General features: G+C 51.8%; 9 protein-coding genes across 9 annotated transcripts; 4 read left to right on the forward strand and 5 right to left on the reverse strand.

Annotated features, from left to right (window-relative positions):
• Positions 1–900: 900 nt before the first annotated feature.
• Positions 901–2,069, reverse strand: MCYG_08484 (60S ribosomal protein L9; the record flags this gene model as incomplete). The annotated part of the gene is made up of 5 exons (XM_002842607.1): positions 901–956; positions 1,019–1,196; positions 1,313–1,568; positions 1,706–1,753; positions 1,920–2,069. The coding sequence occupies 5 exons, from the start codon at positions 1,963–1,965 to the stop codon at positions 906–908; spliced, it is 579 nt and encodes a 192-aa protein (XP_002842653.1).
• Positions 2,070–2,329: 260 nt separating this feature from the next.
• On the reverse strand, positions 2,330–3,241 carry MCYG_08485 (glutaredoxin-C4; the record flags this gene model as incomplete). Its single annotated transcript, XM_002842608.1, has 3 exons — positions 2,330–2,646; positions 2,776–3,070; positions 3,167–3,241. The coding sequence occupies 3 exons, from the start codon at positions 3,239–3,241 to the stop codon at positions 2,330–2,332; spliced, it is 687 nt and encodes a 228-aa protein (XP_002842654.1).
• Positions 3,242–3,868: 627 nt separating this feature from the next.
• Positions 3,869–6,629, reverse strand: MCYG_08486 (hydrolase; the record flags this gene model as incomplete). Its single annotated transcript, XM_002842609.1, has 2 exons — positions 3,869–4,791; positions 4,868–6,629. 2 exons carry the CDS (start codon positions 6,627–6,629, stop codon positions 3,869–3,871), a joined length of 2,685 nt encoding a protein of 894 aa, XP_002842655.1.
• A 935-nt stretch (positions 6,630–7,564) lies between these two features.
• Positions 7,565–11,543, forward strand: MCYG_08487 (conserved hypothetical protein; the record flags this gene model as incomplete). Its single annotated transcript, XM_002842610.1, has 4 exons — positions 7,565–7,849; positions 7,907–9,515; positions 9,577–9,684; positions 9,742–11,543. The coding sequence occupies 4 exons, from the start codon at positions 7,565–7,567 to the stop codon at positions 11,541–11,543; spliced, it is 3,804 nt and encodes a 1,267-aa protein (XP_002842656.1).
• Positions 11,544–12,411: 868 nt separating this feature from the next.
• On the forward strand, positions 12,412–14,727 carry MCYG_08488 (conserved hypothetical protein; the record flags this gene model as incomplete). Its single annotated transcript, XM_002842611.1, has 3 exons — positions 12,412–12,481; positions 12,561–14,612; positions 14,693–14,727. 3 exons carry the CDS (start codon positions 12,412–12,414, stop codon positions 14,725–14,727), a joined length of 2,157 nt encoding a protein of 718 aa, XP_002842657.1.
• A 365-nt stretch (positions 14,728–15,092) lies between these two features.
• MCYG_08489 (conserved hypothetical protein) lies at positions 15,093–17,035 on the reverse strand (the record flags this gene model as incomplete). Its single annotated transcript, XM_002842612.1, has 6 exons — positions 15,093–15,342; positions 15,416–15,590; positions 15,652–15,676; positions 15,871–16,014; positions 16,114–16,217; positions 16,288–17,035. 6 exons carry the CDS (start codon positions 17,033–17,035, stop codon positions 15,093–15,095), a joined length of 1,446 nt encoding a protein of 481 aa, XP_002842658.1.
• Positions 17,036–17,368: 333 nt separating this feature from the next.
• Positions 17,369–17,836, forward strand: MCYG_08490 (conserved hypothetical protein; the record flags this gene model as incomplete). The annotated part of the gene is made up of 1 exon (XM_002842613.1): positions 17,369–17,836. One exon carries the CDS (start codon positions 17,369–17,371, stop codon positions 17,834–17,836), a length of 468 nt encoding a protein of 155 aa, XP_002842659.1.
• A 692-nt stretch (positions 17,837–18,528) lies between these two features.
• Positions 18,529–20,138, forward strand: MCYG_08491 (NIF domain-containing protein; the record flags this gene model as incomplete). Its single annotated transcript, XM_002842614.1, has 2 exons — positions 18,529–19,939; positions 19,996–20,138. The coding sequence occupies 2 exons, from the start codon at positions 18,529–18,531 to the stop codon at positions 20,136–20,138; spliced, it is 1,554 nt and encodes a 517-aa protein (XP_002842660.1).
• A 454-nt stretch (positions 20,139–20,592) lies between these two features.
• Positions 20,593–21,825, reverse strand: MCYG_08492 (alanine-glyoxylate aminotransferase; the record flags this gene model as incomplete). Its single annotated transcript, XM_002842615.1, has 2 exons — positions 20,593–21,652; positions 21,737–21,825. 2 exons carry the CDS (start codon positions 21,823–21,825, stop codon positions 20,593–20,595), a joined length of 1,149 nt encoding a protein of 382 aa, XP_002842661.1.
• Between the last annotated feature and the right edge of the window lie 296 nt (positions 21,826–22,121).

Below are 22,121 nucleotides of genomic sequence, written 5' to 3' on the forward strand. Positions count from 1 at the left end.
ATAGATAGAACGATTGAGGTACACTGGATTGTGCTCGAACGAGGCTATTGCAGACCGAGGTATGATATGAATCAACGATCTCTCTATCAAACGATACTTAACTGCAAATTGGTTCTCTTGCCCGCATCCAACTCAGCTACTCAAACTATCCAGACGACTCGCAGCCAAATTTCGGGAACCGGCTAAGCCACCGGAAGAAATGCAACCGATATGTGTCAACTCTTGGACTGTTTCCGTGTCATGGCAGCAAAGATGATGAGGACAGTGGGATATTCTCCAGTAGGATACCGGTGGAGGAGCTTCAAGTTGAGCATCCAGTTTGAAAACAGCGTTTTCTTATATTATGTTCCATAATGATCTGTGACCGTTGGGGATACATTTATAAACTGTTAGATTTCTTTTTTTGACAAGTATCTCTATGATCTCAACCACTATATCACTGCACTTCTCAATGCAATCTAAGATAAACCAGGCTAAAGACAGATAGATGAGGCAGCAGCAACAAAGGTAGACACTTTTACCACTAGCTATACAAATGAAATTTCCACTTCTTTTTCAGCATAGAATTTTGCGATTGAATTGGCATACAGAGGCTCCGTTCGGTAGTAATGCAATACTTGGACTTTCATCTATGAGTACAAAAGGCTGGAGAGTCATAATGTTTGATTGCACTTCAGCCTGAATCCCAATAAGGCGCCGACTGAGCTGCTGCTAGCAGTTCTCTAGAAAATCAAGCACGTAGATAGATGAAATGCCTACAGTTGAAAGAAGCGATACTTCTCCCACGGAGGGGACGTGATAAGTAGAAAGGTTTCATTATCGTTTGGCAGAGTAACATGCTATCAACGGTTTTGACGCTCCCCCCAAATATCAACAGAGCAGGAAATATTTTTCGGGTAAATGAATTACTCTTCGACGATGTTTCCCTTCTCTGAGACGTATATTCCGTCAAGGAACTAGATAGCCATGTATTAGCCGGCATATCCCGGGAGATGTTAATGAGGACCGGATGGCTCACCTTTCGGATATCCTTATTTCTGACACGGCATATCTGTTGTATATCGGCAGCACTCTGTGATACGTCCTCGATGGAGTTTCCGGACAGAACGATCTCATCCTTGACGTTGGTGGAAGCAACAACGTCAACACCCTTCTGGCAGACAACACGACGAACAACCTTCTCGCCCAAGAAGTTACTAGAAAATGAGACAATAATTCGTTAGTATTCCAAGCTGATTGTGACCATAGATATACTGGTTGTGTTCCAGCGTGTAATTCTTGGTTTGAAACATCGCCCGGCGTACAAACGTACCGGATCTCAAGCTCGACAGCGCCGCTCTCCTTGCCGGTCTCAATGTTCACATTGATGGGGAAATGGGCGTAGACGTAGCGCATCTTGTACTTGAAGCCACGAGTGACGCCGATGATCAGGTTGTTGATGATGGTCCTGACGGTGCGGAGGGTGGCAACAGCCTTGCGCCCTCCATGGTGAACCTCGATGGCAATGGTGTCCTTCTTGGGGCGGCTGAAGCAGACCGAAAGGTGGGAGAGGTCCTTGACCAGTTTTCCTGCAAATTTTCAAATCCAAGTGTAAGCGCATGCGGGTGTAATTTAATAGCCGAGCATCTTCATCGCAATTCTTCAGAAGGAGTGGATTATGTGTGCGTATGTGTGTTTGTGCATTTGTGCGTCCAGGAGTTCGTACCTCGAGGTCCCTCAACCGTGACGATTCGAGATCGAATGTGCAGGTTCACTACATGGCGTAAAATATCTCGTCAGTAACCATGTCCACGCAAATAAATGAGAGCGAAAAACACCAATCCAGCGCATCAATCTGGCCGTGTAATTCGCAGCCGGCGCCCTGGCATGCTGAGCGGGCTTCCAGCAGCCATCCTCCAAGACGAGAAAAGGAGGCTCACCATTTTCTGGGATCTGCAGAGTCTCCTGGGAGTGTATGTAGAGCATCTTGACTCCGCCTGTGAAGCTGACCGAGCTGGAAAACGGGAAGAATTGAGATGTTGTCGAGCGTTGTTGCGCTTCGTCTTTTTTTCTCCTTCGTTCGCGAAGTTCGACTTTCCACTTTCAGTTCGCTTAATGTTTTTTTGTCAGCAAAAAATTGTTTGTGTGTCGCTTAATTTCCGTTTTAAGACTAGCGCCAATTATTAGTAAGCGATATACTTTCACGTGACTGGATTCCATTTTAGGCAAGCAACTCGTTATTATACAGAGAAGAAACAACAAAAAAAAAATAACAAAAGCAATGCAGATGGCCACGAGATGCATGTATGTATGAGATGGGCAAAGTTTGTAGAAGGCATATGTGGTTGATTTAGGGCTCCGGTCCCTCTGTCTTGCGTAGAGTCGCTGTCACTCGTTTCCCGCCCAGGGACTGTAGCTTTGTCCCTAGCTCCCCAGACGTATACAATGTCTCTATCTCGTCTCCTCCGCCGATGGTCTTGCCATTGACGAGGATGTTGGGGACTGTCTTGCGCCCAGTGTTTGTTGCCAGAAGGCCCTGGAGCTCCTTTCCGAGTGGATGTTCGTCCAACTCGACAACAAAGGGTGCGGGAGTAATGTCGTACTTCTCAAGCAGATAGAACTTGGCCTTCTTGCTGAACGGACAATACGACTTGGAGAATATTATAACTAGATGTGACCATTAGCCTAGCATAAATAAACAAGCCTCAAAGCAAATATATATAGGCCAACGTATAGACCTTAGGCGTAGGAGCAGGAGACCAACGCCATGGATAAGATGAGAAATGACATGCTTACTTGGAGATCTCTTTAGGATCGAATTAAGCTCTTCCTTCACACTCTCATCCCGGCTTTCGGTGTCTTGTGTCTGCGTCTCTTTCTGATCCGGAATCACCGTCTGTCTTGCAGCATCTGTCTTGTCTACCTCTGTAGCGGATCCATCGGTGTGGTGCTCGTCCGGCCGCAAAGATCCCGGCTTCAACTTCTCAAAGACACTGGCATCGTTCCCTTTGCCATGGTTCCCCGACCCTTTAGTGTTCACTATTCCTATTTTCGAGGAAGATCTCAGAGCCTGCGAGCGTCGAACATCCCCCTGCAATTAATCGAACAGATTAGATCGGAGTCCTTTTCCAGGTGAACGATCACTCAATTGGCAGGCCAAACGAGGGTATTGGATATGCAGACATACAGTAAAATAGAGTATGAAACAGACAAGTATGGCGGCTGAGACAAGATACACTCGAAGGCGACGGTGAGAAAGCATCGCTAGGATAAGAAAATCATACAGGCTGTGTATTTACTAGCTCTTCAAGTCTGCTTTATGATATGGTATATCTTCATATAAAGCACGACGCAGAGTTGGAGCTGGTCTGCCTTTTATATGACGTTGAAACTGGATTTTGCTTGTAACACTCTAAATATTTAGTTAAGCTATTTTTGCCCCTGATCCGTTTTCTCCTACACGAACTTTACGTCAACCACTCTAAGCTCACAAGATGTTCGAGACGGCGATAAGCATCGATAGTGTTGGTTCTACAGGACGGTGTTGTGTTAGCATCGCAGGCCTGTCATGGTTACGCTTATTGAGGCAGTCCTTATTGACCAAAAATCACGACAAAATTAAAAGGTAAAAAGGTATAATTATTCAGGATGATATACAGCTAAGGACTATTGATATGTACGTCTGGTGCAAAAAGCGGACTGGGTCCTGGGATGTACTCATAGGTACGAATGAAAAAGGTATTAAATACATGTATAGAGAGTACAGGGTAGTTGGCGAAGAGTTAGCGGAAGAGTAGGCCTTGCAAGGGTCGGCCAGCCGTGAATGGAGGTTGGACGGCGTTGAGGGCAGGGAGCCGGTAGTAAGGGTTATTTTGTTTGGGACGTAGAGCTACTGTACAGCGACAGCTGGCTTCGCCCCGTCTCTCCGCCCTTGCACGACAATGGTCCAGTCTTCCCACTCCTTTGCAACCTCCATTAGCACATTACCCATCACCGTGGCAGATGCCATCAGCCCGTGGCCTTCGCCCTCAAGCACCCTGACTTCACATCGCCGCATGGTCTTGCCTAGCCATCGGACGTTGTCGACAGGCACTCGTGTGTCTCGGGAGCCGTGATGGATGACGACGGCACGGTTGATGTCGACGTACCGAAAACCAATGGCCCGTCTGCGTTCCAGGCAGATTAGCAAGTCCACGGCAGGGTTGGCGCAGCTGGTGGCAAGCTCCCAGATCGCATGGGTCAGGCGCTTATCGTACTCAGACCGCCGTTCCTTCTCTGATATATAGTCCGAGTCAGGGGTTGGACTAGTGACAACTCTAGACGGGCTAGAAGCCAGTGCAGCCGCCGCCCCTTCTTGGGTTGGAAGGGGAGGATGTTTTCCTGGAGTTGAGCTGGAGGTTTTGTGTTGACCGTTTGCGGTACTGGCACCTCCAAGGTCCGCTGGAGTAGGCGTTGCCTCCCTTCCCATCGTGCTTCGGCGCTTTGGTTTGCGCGAGCTTTTCGGCAGGCTGCTTGTGATACTCGCGCTGGTCGCGGTCATGAACCTGGAGTTGGCAACCTTCAGGATGGGCGTCGGTAGAGCCCGTAGAAGCCGCTGAGAGTAAGGGAGTGCGGTGGCTGGAAGAGGTTCCTTGTGGGTGCCCATGCCGCTCATCTGAGAAGGGGGTATCCATGGTGCAAGAAGATGAATGCGGCCCCGTATATGGTGAGGCATGCGTAGTGCAGTAGCCAACGCATATATGGCGCCGGCGGAGTGTGCAAGCATGGAGAATTTGGAGATTTTGAGATGTTTGCATATCACAGCAAGGTCATCTGTAGATGTATTTAGATTAGCCAATAAAGCAAAGATAATATACCGCAACGACTCAGCGAGAGGAACACTACATACCAGGCCAGTTCAAAGGAGTGCCCGTACCATCCAGGCAGGGTTCACTCTCTCCGACTCCAGGTCGATCAGGCGTTATAAGCCGCAGCTTCAGCGTCCGTGCTAGTTCATCGTAAAATGCCGTGAGATATCGCGTTAGTCCCATACCAACGCAGCAGAATACAACATGGCCGCTGGGGTCTCCAACTTCAGAAAAGGCGATAACACGCCCTGTCTGCGGGTGGCGCACTTTCTGTGTGAGTTTTGGCGACGTTATATACGCCTCAACTGCCTCTTCTATCACGTCAGGACTTGTTGGCCGAGTGTTGGGATCCGATGAGACACGATGCACAGTAGTAGGTGAGTCGGAGTATGTCCTTCTATGACCCTTCATATCAGATGCCCTGCCGTGCTTGTACCCTTCGTCATTCCTAGAGCGATGCGTTGTGGGGACTGCCTGCAGATTCCCAGCTTTGGGAGCGAGAGGTGTACCTCGCTTGCTCACAGATGGCACTCTCCGAGTACTGACCGTGGGCGAGGGTGCGCTGTCACTAAGATCGCCCAGAAGTTCATCCACCTTCGACAAGTGGACCGACTGGGCGGATGCTCGCCCGCTGGGTTTTGTGCTATCTGGGGGTGGTGTAAGCTTCTCATCAATAATCATTCGATCCTTGATCTTTTTCTGCTGATCCTTAATCTCTTTGATCCGCTGGGTTACCTGGTCTGCTTCTGCATTGACTTCTGTGATTTTTTTATCAACCGAGACATCCTTGCACGAATAACCGCTATACCTCGCAGAGCGACGCTTCTTTGTCGACGATCCATTGTAGCTGTGTCGCAGTGAAGATTCTCGAGCAGGAATACTTCTGCCACTCCCAATGCCGCCGGGAGCCAAGGGCGAAGACTCGGGGGTTAGCGTCTGTGTCTGCTTTAAATTAGGCGCAGACTCCCGTCTTGAATCGCAAAAACCGCCTGTTCGTTTCTGAAGCGCGTTGCTGTTGGCTCCATTTGATTCCTCCGCGAGGTCTGCCATTGAACGAACGGACCGCAAGCTAGTGGTAGTGGCTGTATTCTGGGAGTTGTTGGCCAAAGGGCCATCCTCCACGCCCAAACGCTCGACGACGGTTTCCTTGCCCCTTGTACTGGCAGAATCCCGCGACGATCGCCGGAAGAGACTAAGCTGGTTCTTCAAACTCCTCCTGCTTCCTGACGACACAAGGCTGGTGGTAGACTTTCCCGGTCCAGGTTCCAGGCGAACGATTCCAAAATTTGCCAAGTCGTCGTGGCCGGTTGCGGCCGAGCCGTGAGAGGCGCGTGAAGGGGGCCGTAGAGATACAGAATCGTCAGCGTTGCGGCATGAATGGTACGAGACCGACGAGCGAGGTGACCGTATCGAGGGCGCCGGCTTCGACATCCTGATCACTGGCGACATTGCCGCATCGTAAGGGTGTAGGAAGGGCACCTCGTGATCAGCTGCGGCGGCCGCCTTGAACGAGCTGTAATCCATATCCGGGCCATCGAAGCGGCCATTCTGCATAGACGACGGCGAAGGAGGCTCCGTCTGCGAGCCTATCCTCGGCAAGCTCTCGAAATGGGTTCGAGCGGGCGTGGAGATGGTAGAGAGCGAGGAGATGAGGGAGGAGATAACTTCGGGGGACGCTGGGGCGATGTGTCCACGAGACGAGTGTTTTTCTGGCGCAGGCGCAGAACCAGCAGACAACGACTGGCGTCTCGGGGAGGTATCGGGTGAATGAGCATTATCGCGTCTATCGACACTGTTATCCATTGCGCCCGCTTGTCTCTTGGTGTTTTTTGTTTCTTTCTTCAGGAGTATTATAGAATAGGAGGCCGTATTATCAATATCAGGTTGAATCGTGCGTCTGGCTTGGGAGGTCTAGCACTCGATATAAAACGACATCCCACTCTGTCATTATTGCTATATTATTTATTTGATATTTTCAGCGACAGGACACGATGGCAAAAGGGTAGAAGAAGAAGCCAACCAGCCAGGCAATCGATGCTCCGTCCAAAAGGGCTCGTCCGTCTCTCTTGTATGGTTCGTTCAGGTCATCGTCTGGGGAAATCAATGCCTGTTTGTTGGTTAATGACTTAGTGACTTCGTAAATAAAAATGGAACTTCCGTCTCTCGGCCAGCGATAATTGGCCTGTCAATCCAAGCGCAAAGGCCTAAGAAGAAGGGGAAAAAGCAAAGAATGTCTTTTCTTTTCTTTGCTATCTTTGAAGTCGGACTTTTTTCCCTTTTTTTCCTGGATATTTTGAAGGCGGAGTCCACGTGACCTGGATTTTTTTTGTTCTTCTTTTTTTCGACGTCAAGAAAAGATGAAGTAAATAAACAAGACGAAGAGAAGAAGAAGAAGAAGAGAAGAAGCAGAGAAGCGAAAGAAGACGAGCTTGGAGATCAAGAGCTTCAAGAGCTTCCAGGTTGGAGAGCTTCCCCGGGAGATCCAGCGTTTCATCTGTCCAGGGGTTATGCTGGTTTACTGCGCCCAATCAACCACGGAGGATCGAAGCAATCAGACAGAAGATGCATCGCAATCTCGAGATTATAATAGCTTGCCGCCTCGAATAGGGAGCTCCCCGCAAATAATCTACTCTTGATGCTGTCTGCCGACCTGACGAAGCCTGCGAGAGATATAGCCATAATAATACTGGAGATTGGCCAGGAGGGGGATTGGAGACGGAGGACGGACATACCTCGCCATGGATGCGTTTCCCGCCAGTTATGTCGACCACAACCTTCCGCTGGTTCTTCTGTCAGGCCTCAGCTCGCAAGAGGAGTCCCTGTCTGCAGAGCCAGAGCCTGGCTTTGACGGCTCGGACGGCGGAGTTTGCATCTTCTCGGATTTTCCGCCTGTAACTGGTGCCACTGCAGATGGATTGCTAGCTTCCCTGCTGGCGGAAGATGCCTCAGACTGGCCGTGGAACGCGAGATATTTCAGTCACAGGTCAAATGGAGTCGGGTTTAGGATTAGGGCAGCCGCAAGGGTAGATACTGTACTCTCCTTTTTTTCCCCCTTATCTATATAGCTAACCTGGTGGTAGACATACACCCTCCCCCCACAAAAGGCTGTGAGGTCTACCGCTACAGATACTACTGCTACTGCCCAAGGCCATGAAGAAGGGCTGGGGGCCCCTCTCGTCCTCCATTCGCCGCTTTCCCCCCTGACTCCCGGATCCGAGGTCTTTCCTGATGGCATAGTCACTCCTAGATGGATCAGTAAACACCAATGCCTTGTTCCGGCGACGTTCATCAACTTCTTTCCCCTCACCACCGACACAAACATGGCCTCCCTTAAGGATAACCAGCTCAAGATAGAGATCAATAGTTTAAAAAGGGATTGGGCCCAGTCAGGGTATAAAACTCGATTTATCGTCGTCTTCTTGTTTGAAGACGGGCCCGTTTTAGATGACGCCAATTACCGTATCTCGAGTATTAGAAAGGCTACCGGCCTGGATCCTAGGAACGTCTTCACCCTCCCACCAAACCCAAACCCAGTCGATATCCAGAGATTTGTAAAGTCCTTAATCTCCGCCCTCCAGGGACCTGCAGTGGAATACTACAGAGACTTGTCAAAGCATAGCCGACGGAAACGAAACCGGAGCAGTATTCCACCTCCAACCGCCCCCCCGACGAGCGGGACGTCACAGACTCTGTCCCTCCAGGGTTGGAATGTTCGCTATGAGTTCAAACTGGGTGTCTTTGCTGAGTTTCGTCAAGAGATGGATGCTGCCTGTCACAACTACGAGGGTGCGTACGACCTCCTCTTCGGAGAGGAGGTGTTTGGATCGATTGCTGGATGGAGCCCAAAATTTAATGACGCCCGTATGTTCGCAGACGTGCTTGCTTTACGGATTCTACGGTGTTACTTGTGGGTTGAACAGACCACACCCGCCGTTCAATTCTGGAATGCGCATAGAAGGCGGATTCGGGATATCGTTACTCGCAAAGGAAAAGGGACAAGTAACTACGGATGGGAGGCCTGGGAGGTGAACTGGTCCCTGGTGATGGCACAACTACTGGATCGCTCCCATCTCGCTAGCTTTATAGGCCGTGGGAATCCCCCAGGCACCGGTGGTGATCCAAGAGAATCAGTCTACATACTCTCTGAAAAGGCGGTCCTTTCGGGAGAGCGAATATCTCCCTGGGATTTTCTCCACCACCGTGGCTACTGGCTAACACGGGCGGCTAAGCATGCCGCTCGTCGGAGGCTCCTCGCTGAGAAAATTCCACGGGAGGACCGTTCACCACCAGACCAGTCATCGGGATCACAGCGGAAAGCCTGGTCTAATGTCTATGACACATACCAGGCTCCTGAACCTCATATCGAATACCCCCTTGTTGACCAACCAGGCACCAACTACTCAAAGCAAATCTTGGGCTTTCTAGGAGAATCAGTAGCCGAATTCGCAAAACGAGGCCAACTTCGTATTGTGGAAAAGCAGAAGTTCGAGATGGCTAAAGAGTATATCCGCCTCGAGTCTTGGGCAGATGCCCTTCAGATTTTGCGACCACTATGGCTTCTGCTTTCTTGGAGAGACGAGGGATGGTGGAACTTGATGGAAGAATGCGGCTGGTTACTCCGCGAATGTGCCGTGCGCTGCGGCGATTTTGAGACAATTTACCGTATAGATTGGGAACTAATGAACAAGAGTAGGATAACTTTGGTATCTACTGGCTACTTGCTTAGGCTACCTACTAATTGGAAATATAGATTTTGTCAGCCGGCCTGACTGGAAATATGATATACATCAAACCATCGACGAAGTTTTACCCGAAAAACCTGTGATAGTTTTGAAGGATAAAGATGTTGCTTCTTGTAGTAAGTGGATTGTCTATATACTTGTATCTCCTCTCACTCAACTTACCGGTTGTTCAGTCTCGACATCTTTCACGTTTATTTCATCAAGGGGAAACGTAGGCGAACTCCTTGAAGGCCAGCTCGTGCTTCGTTCAGATAGTCGCAGAACTTCGGCGCCAATATATCTCAGCGAGGTTAAGATCACTTTTGAGGGTTGTTTACCCCCAATTAGAATACTAGCTGATGACGACGCGGAGGCATCTGAAGCTTCCCACACGCTTTCGTCGGTAGTGTTAGGGGATGCGGTATCGGTTCCATCTGATGACCAGACTCCAAAAGCCTGCACAGAGATGAGAGGCAATGCCAATCTTTCACTTTTCGCAGGACAAACAAGTGCGGTCACCCTGACTTTGGTCCCCCGCGAGGCTGGCCATGTTCGGGTGGCCTCGATTACTTTGGTGGTGGCGGATGATAAATTCGGCCTCACTTACACTAATACCAACAGTTCCTACCCACAGCCTAGGCGGTGGACTAAAAGCAAAGGAGGCGCTATCGCGAGGCGGATTGGGAAGGATAGAGATCCCTCATATTGCCATATCCTGCCAAAACCGCCAAAGGTACTGATCTCGGTCCCCGGCCTTCGTGATATGTACTACTCAGGTGAGAGAGCAGGGTTAAATATAAGACTTGACAACAATGAGGATGCAGCAGCGACAATCGTTGTCGAGGTAAAGCTCAGCGGACGGTCAGAGTCCCTTGCTGCAATAAGCTGGCTGGATGGCGTTGACTCCGATGAACAATCTGAAGGAATGTCAGCGTCTCAGACAACGGGAGCGACTACTGGTATTACAACCCAGACTATCCGGCGCAAAGTAGCTGAAATAGGGCCAGGCGAGCACACCGTCCTACCAGCGGTTATTATCGAGGCGCCTCACCCGATGCAATACGACTTGGAAATAAGTGCGTTTTATCACCTTAACTCTGATCCGGAAACTCCAATATCCAAGATGATCTCGCTAGATCTGCCGTTTATTCAGCCATTTGAAGCGAACTATAAATTTCTCCCTCGACTACACCCTACGCCGTGGCCTGACTTCTTCCATATAGACGAATCGAAGGACTCCAAGGAATGGGACAGGCAACGGACCAACATGCAACAACGATGGCTGGTGAATTCGACGTTGGTGTCATTTGCACGGGAGGCTCTCCTCATAGAAGATGTTGCGCTGAGAGTCCTGAGCGAGGTAGCAGGCAAGGTGTGCTCCATCACCTCGGATGAAAGCAAACAGCCTGAGGATAGGAGCATTGGGCCAGAAGAACCTTTGAGCACCGATTTCATCGTCGACATTGAACGTCTTGCGATAGATGACCGCCAGTCCGCCGCTCTGACTTTTGAGCTGGATATCAAATGGCGTCGAGGTATCAGCGAGCAAGATGTTTCTATAGCAGACGCACCCGATCCCCTGCCGCCAAACGTATCTCTTCCTCCAGAGACCGCGACGACATCCCTGGCCATCCCACGGTTTGTTATACCGATGAGCGAGCCTCGCGCTCTTGCATCTTTAGGCGCGACCACAGGCCTCCCAGGTTTAATTCAGATAAACTACACGCTAGAAAACCCGTCTATGCATTTTCTGACCTTTAGCCTGACGATGGAAGCTAGCGACCAGTTTGCGTTCAGTGGACCCAAGTCCCTCGCGGTGCAGCTTGTTCCGCTTAGCCGGCACACGGTGCAGTACAGCCTACTGGCGACGCGAAGGGGCGTATGGATACAACCGCAGCTCATCGTAGTAGACTCATACTACAACAAGACTTTGCATGTACTGCCGACAGACGGCATGAGAACGGACGAAAAGGGGCTCTTGGTGTGGGTGGACTGACATCTCCATTCCGCCGCACAAGCCCTTATCAAAGACAAAACAGTTCCCCGGCAAGGAACAAGGACCAACAGCTTCGTCTCCATCTCATCTCCCAGCCGAGCGCCCATCAGCTCGCAGATACGAGGTGTGGATCCATAAACTGTGGCTTGATAGCTGGGGCATGCAGCTTTCCATCCCGTCTAATGGCTGGCGATTGTCATCAACTGTCCAGGGATGGTCCCAGGGCGAAGCTCACAGGCGAATCCTGGAGGATCTTCAGATTCTCTGTCTCTTACATAGTAGACAGACCAACCCTCTGCAGCCATCGCTCTCTTGAGCTCTCGAGACGGAATAATCGATTTCAGCCCGTATACACGAGCACTTCAGCCTTTGTCCCATATGTACATACTCCAACGAGCGAAATAAACAGTAATTACAGGACGTAAGAGGAGTCAAGCTGTCGCCGGCGCATAAAACGGGTATATATTAAAATATTTGCTGTTATTAACTATATGTCGGTAGTTCCACCAGTTGTTGTCGTAGCTTCAGCTCATCTTTTTTCCCTCCAACTTCTTCCTCTTCTTCTTTGCAACAAAACATCAGCGACTCGCACACTGAACGCCGAAGGAGTCCCTGAAGAATATTACAAGGAAGGGATATAACTAGTATACTGCTTGAAACCGCACTTCAGCCTCGATTTTCGCGACCCTGAAGCTGTCCGCGCTCTGTTTGTTGACACTTTGCCCGTACAACCTCCCCTACAGGCGCAAGAAATCGCCCAGCTAACTCGAATCGCAAGCAGTCTCTGTAGCTGTCGCAGCCTTCTACGGCCAGATATCTCGCTAGAGACCGCGACTCAATAACCTCGTCACTTGTTCTTCCATCAGCCATGGAGATGGAGGCGCCTCGGATGGTCGCGTCTCAGGAACCAGAACCAGCCACAACAAACACCAATCCCGGTGCGCCTCTTCATGTATATGTATCTCTTGACTACATAGGAATACCGTCTGCTAACGTGAATTGATGGTGAACGTCTAGCTGGCAATATGCGCCCTGTCGACACTCGGCCAGGTGAAAACATGAATACTGCTGGCGCTGGCGAGATGCTAGCTGTGCCTGAGGCTAGCTCCGTCGAAGTCCTCTGTGGCCCGCTGCTGAACTACAAGCATATGTGCGCCGATGCGAATTCTCGTCAGATATGGAACGGAAGTGTTTTGATAGTGACACGTCCGCGCGACCAGCCGCCAGTGCTGCAGCTTCAGTGCCTGGGAGCTGTCTCGAACGTTCAAGGGCCAACCGCCGGTGCTGGCAATGTCCAGCCCACGGTCGAGGGCGTGAAGCTGTTCTCCAACCCAATATCTGCGTTCTGGCGGTTCCGCGTTGCTGTGGCCCTGGAGAACTACGAGGCTCGATGGCAGTATACCATTCCTGGCTTCCGTCATGTCGATGAGAAGCATACCATGTCCTCGTGGAACTTCATCGTTCCGTCCGTGGACGATTCGATGCGTATCATGTTCCACTCCTGCAACGGTTTCTCTGTCGGCACCGACCTTGGCCATTGGCAAGGTCCTCTTCTCTGGCATGATGTCCTTCGACTGCATGCGCAGAAGCCTTTCCATGTGATGATTGGAGGTGGCGACCAGATATACAACGATTCCGTCCGAACTGACGGTCCGCTCAAGGATTGGACCGACATCTCCAACCCTCACAAAAGACGTGCGCATCCGTTCCCAAACACCCTGAGGGCACAGTGCGATGAGTTCTACTTCAACAACTATGTAAAGTGGTACGGGACGGAACCGTTTGCAACCGCTAATGCTCAGATCCCCCAGATCAATATCTGGGACGACCACGATATCATTGACGGATTTGGCTCCTACACCGACCACTTTATGAAATGCGCCGTGTTCCGCGGACTTGGAGGCGTCGCCTTCAAGTATTACTGTCTGTTCCAGCATCACAATGCACCTCCAATGTCGACCTTCACGACGGATGCTCCTCAGACTATGCAGGCAACAAACGGGACTGCGGGTATTGACCAGCGTCAGCTCGAAGGCTGCTACGTCTACAAGGAACCTCAGGATGAACACAGCTGGATAGTTGGTGCTAAGCCTGGCCCATATGTCGAGGAAATCAGTAGGAATCTTTATATGCGCCTTGGGAAGCGCATTGCCTTTGCGGGGATTGATGCGCGCACTGAGCGAACTCGACACCAGGTCAACTACCCCGAGACGTACGATGCCATCTTCTCCCGCCTGGACAGGGAGTTTGCTGCCGCCAATGGGGAGATAAAACACTTGATTCTCCTACTCGGTGTCCCAATTGCCTACCCTCGCCTTGCCTGGCTGGAAAACATTCTTTCATCCCCTCTCATCTCCCCCATTCGCTTGCTAAACAAGCGGTTTGGCTGGGGAGGAGGCTTCTTCAATAAATTTGACGGCCAGGTAGATCTCCTCGATGACCTCGATGACCACTACACTGCGAGACAGCACAAGGCAGAGAGAAGGCAGTTGATTCAGCGCCTACAACAGCTTTCCGAGCGCTATTCAGTTCGTGTGACCATTCTCGGTGGTGACGTCCACCTGGCGGCTGTTGGCCGATTCTATTCCAGAGTCAAGGATCATGTCCCCATCGACAGCGATCCCAAGTACATGGTCAACATCATCAGCAGTGCCATCACCAACAAACCTCCCCCAAAAGCTGTCGCCAACCTTCTTGCTAGCAGGAACAAAATCCATCACCTCGATCACAATACGGACGAAACTCTGATGAAGATTTTCAACGACCAACCCGGTGGCAAGGATAAGTCCTCTAGCGCTAATAAAGTGACGATGCCGTCTCGAAACTACGCTTGCATCACCGAGGTGATCGCGCCAGAAAACCCTTCTAACGAACAGGCAGAGCTCTCCAAGGCGCCAAGGGATGGACACGATCCCCTCCACCCAGGGGAACAGGATGCTGGAACAAAGTACCGCTCTGCAGATGGTGTGAGCAATGTGACAGGCAAGGCTGGAGGGCTGGATGTAGCCATCCGTGTTGAAATTGACCCGGCTGATATCGAAGGAAAGACGGAAGGATACGGATTCAGTGGTATGTTCCGACCTGTGGCAGCTCTCATCTTCATTCTGCTTGACATCCAACCTGCTAACGCTACCTTTTGCTGTTTATAGTACCGCCCCTAGCCCCCGCAGCTCGTCCGGAGTAGCCTAGGATGGACTAATACTACCACGGTCGTAAGAGAATGTGGTTCTACACGGTGATGACTTATTTCCGAGACAACGAGAGCAGTGTTTTCCTATCCCTTTGTCTATGTATCTCCAATTCCTATCTGTAATGTGTTATGTTTTATTCATCAAGCAGTGATTCCCCTCCAGCTATTTCCCTTCGGGCACTGAACTAATTATTATTATTATTATTCTACTTATGTCTTTCCGTCCCTATGTTATGCTGTCTGTACTACTAATGATGCTTACACTCTTATCAAAGCTCCCCAGCTTCTATGTGAGATAGAAAGAGTTACAGTTTATATATGATAGAACTACACTTGAAATCTATGTATACATACGTCCATCAAAAAGATTTCAGCCAGCTTTGGGGGTTATTCCTGCGTTCACGCGCTTTTTTTTCCTTCCACAGCAAACCCAGAGCTATCCCGGCACCGTAACCGGCCAGATGTGACCACAGATCAACTGCGAAGAAGCGAAATGCTGGTATGAAATTCAATAGTTCTCCTAGTATTATTGCGCACAGGAAGGTAGAGCCCGATGCAGATATTTTATCCTGCCATTCGCGCGGCAGAAAGGCTATGGTGAGCTTATCACTACGAGGTAGATATTAGAATCTGGCGACCACGGCTGGCGGCAAGCAGACGGTTGAAGACAAATACCACTTACTTTGAATGAAGGACACACCACATCGCAACTATGCCTGAAATAGCTCCACTTGCCCCGAGGGACGAAACGCTCAGGTGGTTTGATAGAACACGGATGGCAAAGGAGCCAAAGGTTGCAAAGGCGCCGGAGGATAGATAGGCTGCTATGAAGTCTCCGCGGCCGATCTCCTCGTGCACTACAGAATGTTAGTCGTTCATCCGCTGTACAAGAGGTCAAACCAGTCACTATAGAGATACTGGCTGGTAAATATAAAGGCAGTGCCTACATCTCATTCCAACAAACCATAAAATCAGCATGTTTGAGCCGAGGTGACGGAACTGCTGATGGCTGAATACACTGCCGATGACACTGGCAGCATGCGGATAGTACGGGACACTGACTAAGTATTTGTTAAGGAGTCGCCATGCGGGAGGGACGAACTTCCAAAGCACAAAAACACCCAGGTTCAAGCCTACCAGGGCTACCACAGTTGCTGCGGCAGGCTTGATATCCGGCCACATCCGTTGTTCACGCCGAGGTTCTTCGTATGTTTCAGAATACAGGTAGCAGAGCCCAACGGTCAGAACAACGACTCCTAGGGACGGTAGGAGGCGGCGTGCCTAGGTAGCGAGTTAACCGGACGAAGTTATCACAGGATAACGAGATAGTGCGAAAATAAAAAAAAAAAAAAAAAAAAAAAAACAAGCTGAAGGACTAACAGTTGTAAGGTTCGAAGCATCCGCATCTGTTGAAGTTGCTCTCAAGTGCTGTTGTTGAATCCACGCTAGGGCTGGCCGTAGTGTCGGGTCTGCGCGAGGACGGGCTACAAGTAGCAGTTAGCATGACGACTATCAAGCGAGAGAAAGCCAGAGGGAGCGGTTCTAATAGCTCACCTTCTACGAGCTCCTGTGGCTCGTACATTTGTATATCCTTGAACTTTTTTGCCTGCGCCTGGAGCTCCTCCGTCCGCTTTGCTTCGCCATCAAGCCATTCTTGCCTCCTTTCCTCTTCCGTTTCTTTGCTCTCTTTCATATTCTTCTTCCTGACTTCTTCGAGTATGCTGCTCCCGTAGACATCTCCCTCTCTGGCGGTGCTGGTACCGAATTTCCCGCTCTGCGGCTTGTAGAGTCCTAGTTCCTCTGCCCGTCGTATCAGCTGCTCCTCCTCCTCCTGCTCCTCTCTTTCGATTCTTGCTAGGATAGCTGCGTCCTCGTCCAGGGGATGGGTTCTCCGCAGCCATGCAAGACCGTAGTCTACAATATGCGGCGGAGCAACGCGGGCAATTTCAGCTGGCAACGGGAGATCAAGCGTCCCTGACAGCCGCTGCTCCTGGAGGGCCCGTAGGATCCGGTTACCCTGCTCTGCAGATATGGTGGCAGTGCCGAATATCTGGGCAATCTGAGGAGCCGGTAGGTCGCGTTCTAGAAAGACAGCCGCATGTCCACGGATTTTGGGGCCAGAGGGTCGACGGCTGGTGTTGTTACTACTAGAAGCTGGCGTCTTGGTGGAAGCATATCGTATTGCGTCTAGCAGCCGTGTCGACGGGGGGTATAGGAGGGGAAGCTGAGCTAGGAGAGAGGAAGACCGCGAATGCGCATGAACCCAGCGACGACATGGAATCCGCCATGTAGCACTGTTCATCTCCTCGCAGGCGGTGACAAGCCGCGAACCGGATCCTCCAGACAAGCCCAAGTGCGTTACCGGCGGGGTTTCTGGTATCAATCGGGGTGTCGAGTACCCAGAGAAAGCAACAGTCCTATCCGTATGTCTCTCTCCCCTTGAGCTTGTCGCTGATGGCTGAACTTTTGTGTCTTTCTTGTTGTTTCTTCTTCTTTTTGATACAGAAAAAACGGCGATTTCTTATCAGATCAAAGTCACATGACTGATAAGATCGAGCGCGCTTAGTTTGATATCAAAAAGTTCGAAGAAGACGAAGAAGACGAAGAAGAGAAGAGAAAAGGAAGAGAAGGCGAAATGTCTGCCGAGTCACGACCGATTGACCCTGCAGCCTTTGCGGAGGCGCTCAAGGATCTGCCGCTTTCATCTGTGTTTGCTAAGGTCGCAGAGCTGGAGAACTCGACCGCGCATCTCGAACGCTCCAACGTCGAGCTCAGGACGTTCGTACGGGAATCAGAGGGCGGAGACCGAGAATGCGAAGATGCCATCACTGAAAATGAAGAGGTGATCGGACGGATGCGCGAGAGAGTTGGTCTCGTCAAGCGTGAGCTGGAGAGAAGAGGAGAAAAATGGACAGATGCGAACAACGATGATGACCGGGGAGAGCCAGTTGAGCCAGTTGAGCCAGTTGAGCCAGTTGAACCAGTTGAACCAGTTGAGCCGGCCAGCGAGGGCCAGGGCAACGGCGTGTCCAACGGCGTGTCCAACAGCCTGTCGGGGGGCTCGCGCAGTGTCGAGGACGCATCTGAAGGCGTACATCTCTAAGCCGGGGCTACATCGGCAGCGATCCTCCCACGTTACGGATTCAGCCTGGATGGTTCCCTTGCCATCTATCCACGGATATCTCGTCTCCAGCCCGGAGGTTACAAGTCTATCCTCTATCAACTACAGCCCGCCGGGCTCTCTACCGGATGACAGCACTTGATATGGCTTCTCTCTACATGAAGTGTTTGTAGGAGCAGCTCCCATGTCTGCCAATGCCAGCCAATAATAGAGCAGCTATATCCAACACAAACGGCCGTCAGACGGTCCAAATTCACAGTCTTTGCCGTGTCAGACGTGTGTACGAGTAGAGAAAGACGGTAGAATCAAGTATTAAACGCCTCCTGGCCTCTATAAAACCATTCTAGTATAAAATGCGCCGTTGGAATATAAAAACCGGCGCCGACTTTGCTTCTTCCAACATCTCAAAAATAAAAAAAAAACCATGCGAGAGAGAGAAAAAGCCCCTCTCGCCGTCTTCGCCGTCTTCACCACCTTCATCCCCTTCGTCTTCTTCCTCCGTCATCCTCCTCCTGGACTCCGCGCCGACGTGGGCGCTCCTACGACTGGCCGGCTCTGTATGATCAACCGCCCGTCTCGACTCCGTTGCCCTTTTGCGCTTCAGCAGGCCGCAAAGCAAGCCCAGCCTATCGCCACAGCCAGTCCGTCAACCACCGCATGGCTGAGGCCGGAAGATGAACTCTCTGAACATCCTCTCGTCGCGAGTCATCGGCCAGGCCACTGCGAGCAATTCGTCGCGGGGCCGCTCGCATTCGCAGGGCCACATCCTCCGGCCGCGAGATGGCCTGGCCGCCAGCCGATCCTACAGCGAAGGGAACATAAACCACACAAAGCAGGCCGATGGCGCGCCAGACGACTGCGAGGAGCAAGATACCAACGGCGACGGCCTCTCCCTGCTGGCGCTGGGAGACGCTGACCAGAAACACGGCCTCACGCCGGAGCTGGAGGAGCTGCAGCGGCCGTCGACAGTCGCTCCGGGGACGATGATGCTCCCCATCACCCAACGGTTCTTCGACGCCCTGCTCGAGACGCTAAAGACCATACTATCGATCTTCGCCTCGCCCGCAGTTTACGTCAGTCGCCGGTTCTATGGCGGCGATGGCCAGTTCTCGGTCATGGAGCCGCTCAGGTCTCTGCGTCCCGGCGGCGGCAGGAAGAACGGTCCGCCCAGCAGCACCGACGAGGGCGGAAGCTCTCGTGGGCTGGACAAGGGCGCCTCCAAGAGCCGGTCCAGGGGCTCTCAGAAGCTGCGGAGCTCGCTGTCGAGCGAGTCGCTGTACACCAACACTTCAGAGTCTGAGACCGACCGGTCCCTGGCCGAGCCTGGCGTGCGCAGCCGGCATTCAAGGCGGAAGTCCAGCCTGGCCACGACCGACAACGACGAAGGAACGCCGAGGCGCTCCATCAGGATCAAGATACAGAACGAGAGCAAGCAGGGCCGCGAGCAGAGGCCGTCAAGGACCAAGCCATCCCCCCGTCGTGGTGACATGGACGGCAACCCGGTGGCCGACAGCCTGAAGTCGCCAGTCTCTCCCGCTGCCCGGAAGCTGACAAGATACCCCCATGCGCCCACCCCCCCCAGGCCGTTGGTCCCGCGCCGCCAGCCGTCCTATCTGTTCGGCGCACCTCCTCCCCGGCCCCCGCAGAAGACGCTCATCCTCGATCTCGACGAAACTCTCATCCACTCTCTCTCCAAGGGCGGCCGCATGTCGAGCGGACACATGGTCGAGGTAAAGCTCTCCATGCCGATGGCATCTGCGGCCGGGCCAGGAGCGTCTCCCGCCATCCTGGGCCCCCAGCACCCTATCCTATACTACGTCCACAAACGCCCTCACTGCGATGCGTTCCTGCGCAAGGTCTGCCAGTGGTACAAACTGGTCATCTTCACCGCCAGCGTGCAAGAATACGCCGACCCTGTCATCGACTGGCTGGAGCAGGAACGCAAATTCTTCCACAGCAGATACTATCGCCAGCACTGCACCGTACGGAACGGCGCATATATCAAGGATCTCAGCTCGGTCGAGCCAGATCTAAGTAAAGTTATGATTTTGGATAATAGTCCAATGAGTTATATATTTCACGAAGGTACCCTCCCTTCTCCCTTGCTCCTCTTCAAGTCACTAATGATATTTCCCCCCCAGATAATGCAATCCCTATCGAAGGCTGGATCAATGACCCGACCGACAACGACCTCCTCCATCTCATCCCTATCCTCGAGGCGATGCAGCATGTAACTGATGTCCGCGCCCTGCTTGCACTCCGACGAGGCGAAGCTGGCAGTTAGCTAGCTTCTATATTTTATGAACCGCCCCCCCTGTCCAAGGCTAATAGGGTTGATTTCCTATTAGCCCGTTATTTGGGTAATGCCAAAGTACCTCTCTATGTTTCTATTTCTGACTCTCTCGCCCTCTTCTCGTTTCCTGATAGATCAACTCCTCCAGCGGGTGGCATTGGGCGCGGCGCTTTCTCTTTTCTTCTCTCTCTCCATCGCCTTGTATCTTACCTGTTCTCGAGCTGTGTTTTCGCATTCTGCTGTTTGCCAGGCAGAATTTGTACAGTTATAATATCACTAGATTCTACTAATCGTTCTTCTCATTTTATACGCCCGAGGGCTCGTTGCATATAGTATAATATGACGAGGAAGCTGGCATATCCAAGTATCATATTAAGTAGCTAGTCTAGGGTACTTGCTCCCGGTTTAGTCCCAGCCCTTCTATACCCTTCTTTTTCTACATTATTCACTTCTTCACTTCCTCAAACACCTCCTTCAAGGCGACGAGGGCCTTGTCGATATCGTCCCGCCTGGGATCCGTCACACTCACTCCCATGTGGCCGAATCGAATGTACTTGGAAGCAATCTCCTTGTGCAGGCCACCAGCAAAGACTAGGCCCCTCTGGAAAAGTTTTGGAAGAACGTCGGGCGGAGTCAGGCCCTCTGGCAGACGAATGGCCGTCATGGCGTTTGCTTGGTTCTCCTCCTTGGTTGCTAGCTGCTGGAGGCCCATGTCGGACACAGCCTTCTTCACCCGCTGAGACGTAGCTCTGTGGACCGCAAACCGCTCTGCGAGTGGCTTGGAGGTGATCTGGGTAAGAGAGGTGTGCAGCGCGCGCACCAGCTGGGTGGCAGGCGTGGCAAAGTAGGATGGTTTTCCAGCCTCATAGTTCTGCATGATGGGCAACCAGTTCTGGATCGAAGCATAGTAACTCGCCGGAGGGGTGGCCCTGTTCTTTGCTCGGTCCATGGCACGGCCCGAGAGCATCAGGATGCTCAGCCCTGGCGGGCAGCCAATGGCCTTTTGGCCGGCAGTGAGTACCACGTCGAGATCCCATTCATCAAAGGCAATCTCCTCGCACCCCACCGAGCAGACACCATCGACGACGACCAGCGTGTTGGGGCTGACCTTTCGGACAACTTCCGTGACCGCCTTGATGTCACTCAGCACACCCGTAGAGGTGTCGACATGTGTCACGGTCAAGATCTTGTAGTCACGTTCCTGTAGAGCCTTTGCAATCTCTTCAAGCGACGGTCTATCGCCAATTGGGGCCTTTAGCTGCGTTGCGTTTGCACCATAGGTCTGCAGACAGGCAGCCAGTGAGTCCCCAAAGTAGCCGGTATGCAGCACCATGGCATCTTCACCGCGTTCGATCAAGTTCGACGCAACAAAGTCCCAGCCCAGCGTTCCAGAGCCAGCAATCACAAACGGCTGGGAGGCTGGAGCCTTGGTTTGGAAAAGCTGTCGAAGCATAGTCAACGTCTCGCCGAATATCTTGACAAAAGCTGGGCCGACATGGCTCTCTCTGTAGAAGTAGATATCAGCACCGCACCCCTAAGCAACTGGGCTTCCCCCGCCAAACAGGACGGGAGAAACAATTACAACATACCCGTACGTCGACATGGACTGAAGAACGGCATCGTCGAATTCAATCGGCCCTGGGATGAGGACCGTAGGATGGGGAGCTTGCGCAGACATGGCGGCGGTATCTCTGGCTCTGTTTGCAGTCAGATCAGGGAGCGTCCGCTGGATCGGCTTATATTCAACGTCGTCTGGCTCGACTGAGACGTTCCTCTCGGTCGAGAATGGCGTGTTGAGTGCTGGCAACGGGAGCTTCTGGTCGAAATGCCTGGAAATCAGGCTCAACCGCGGCTTTGCCTGTGAGGACGCCAGGACTCCGCTCGCCGCGGGGTACAGCCGAGTGGCGCGAAGTGCAGCCAGCGTGGGCAGCGAGTATACCTTGCGTGTATAATAGCTGTATAAGTATAATATGT

The sequence above is a fragment of the Microsporum canis genome, genomic scaffold (assembly GCF_000151145.1).
Source record: "Microsporum canis CBS 113480 supercont1.9 genomic scaffold, whole genome shotgun sequence".
Lineage (NCBI taxonomy): Eukaryota > Fungi > Ascomycota > Eurotiomycetes > Onygenales > Arthrodermataceae > Microsporum > Microsporum canis.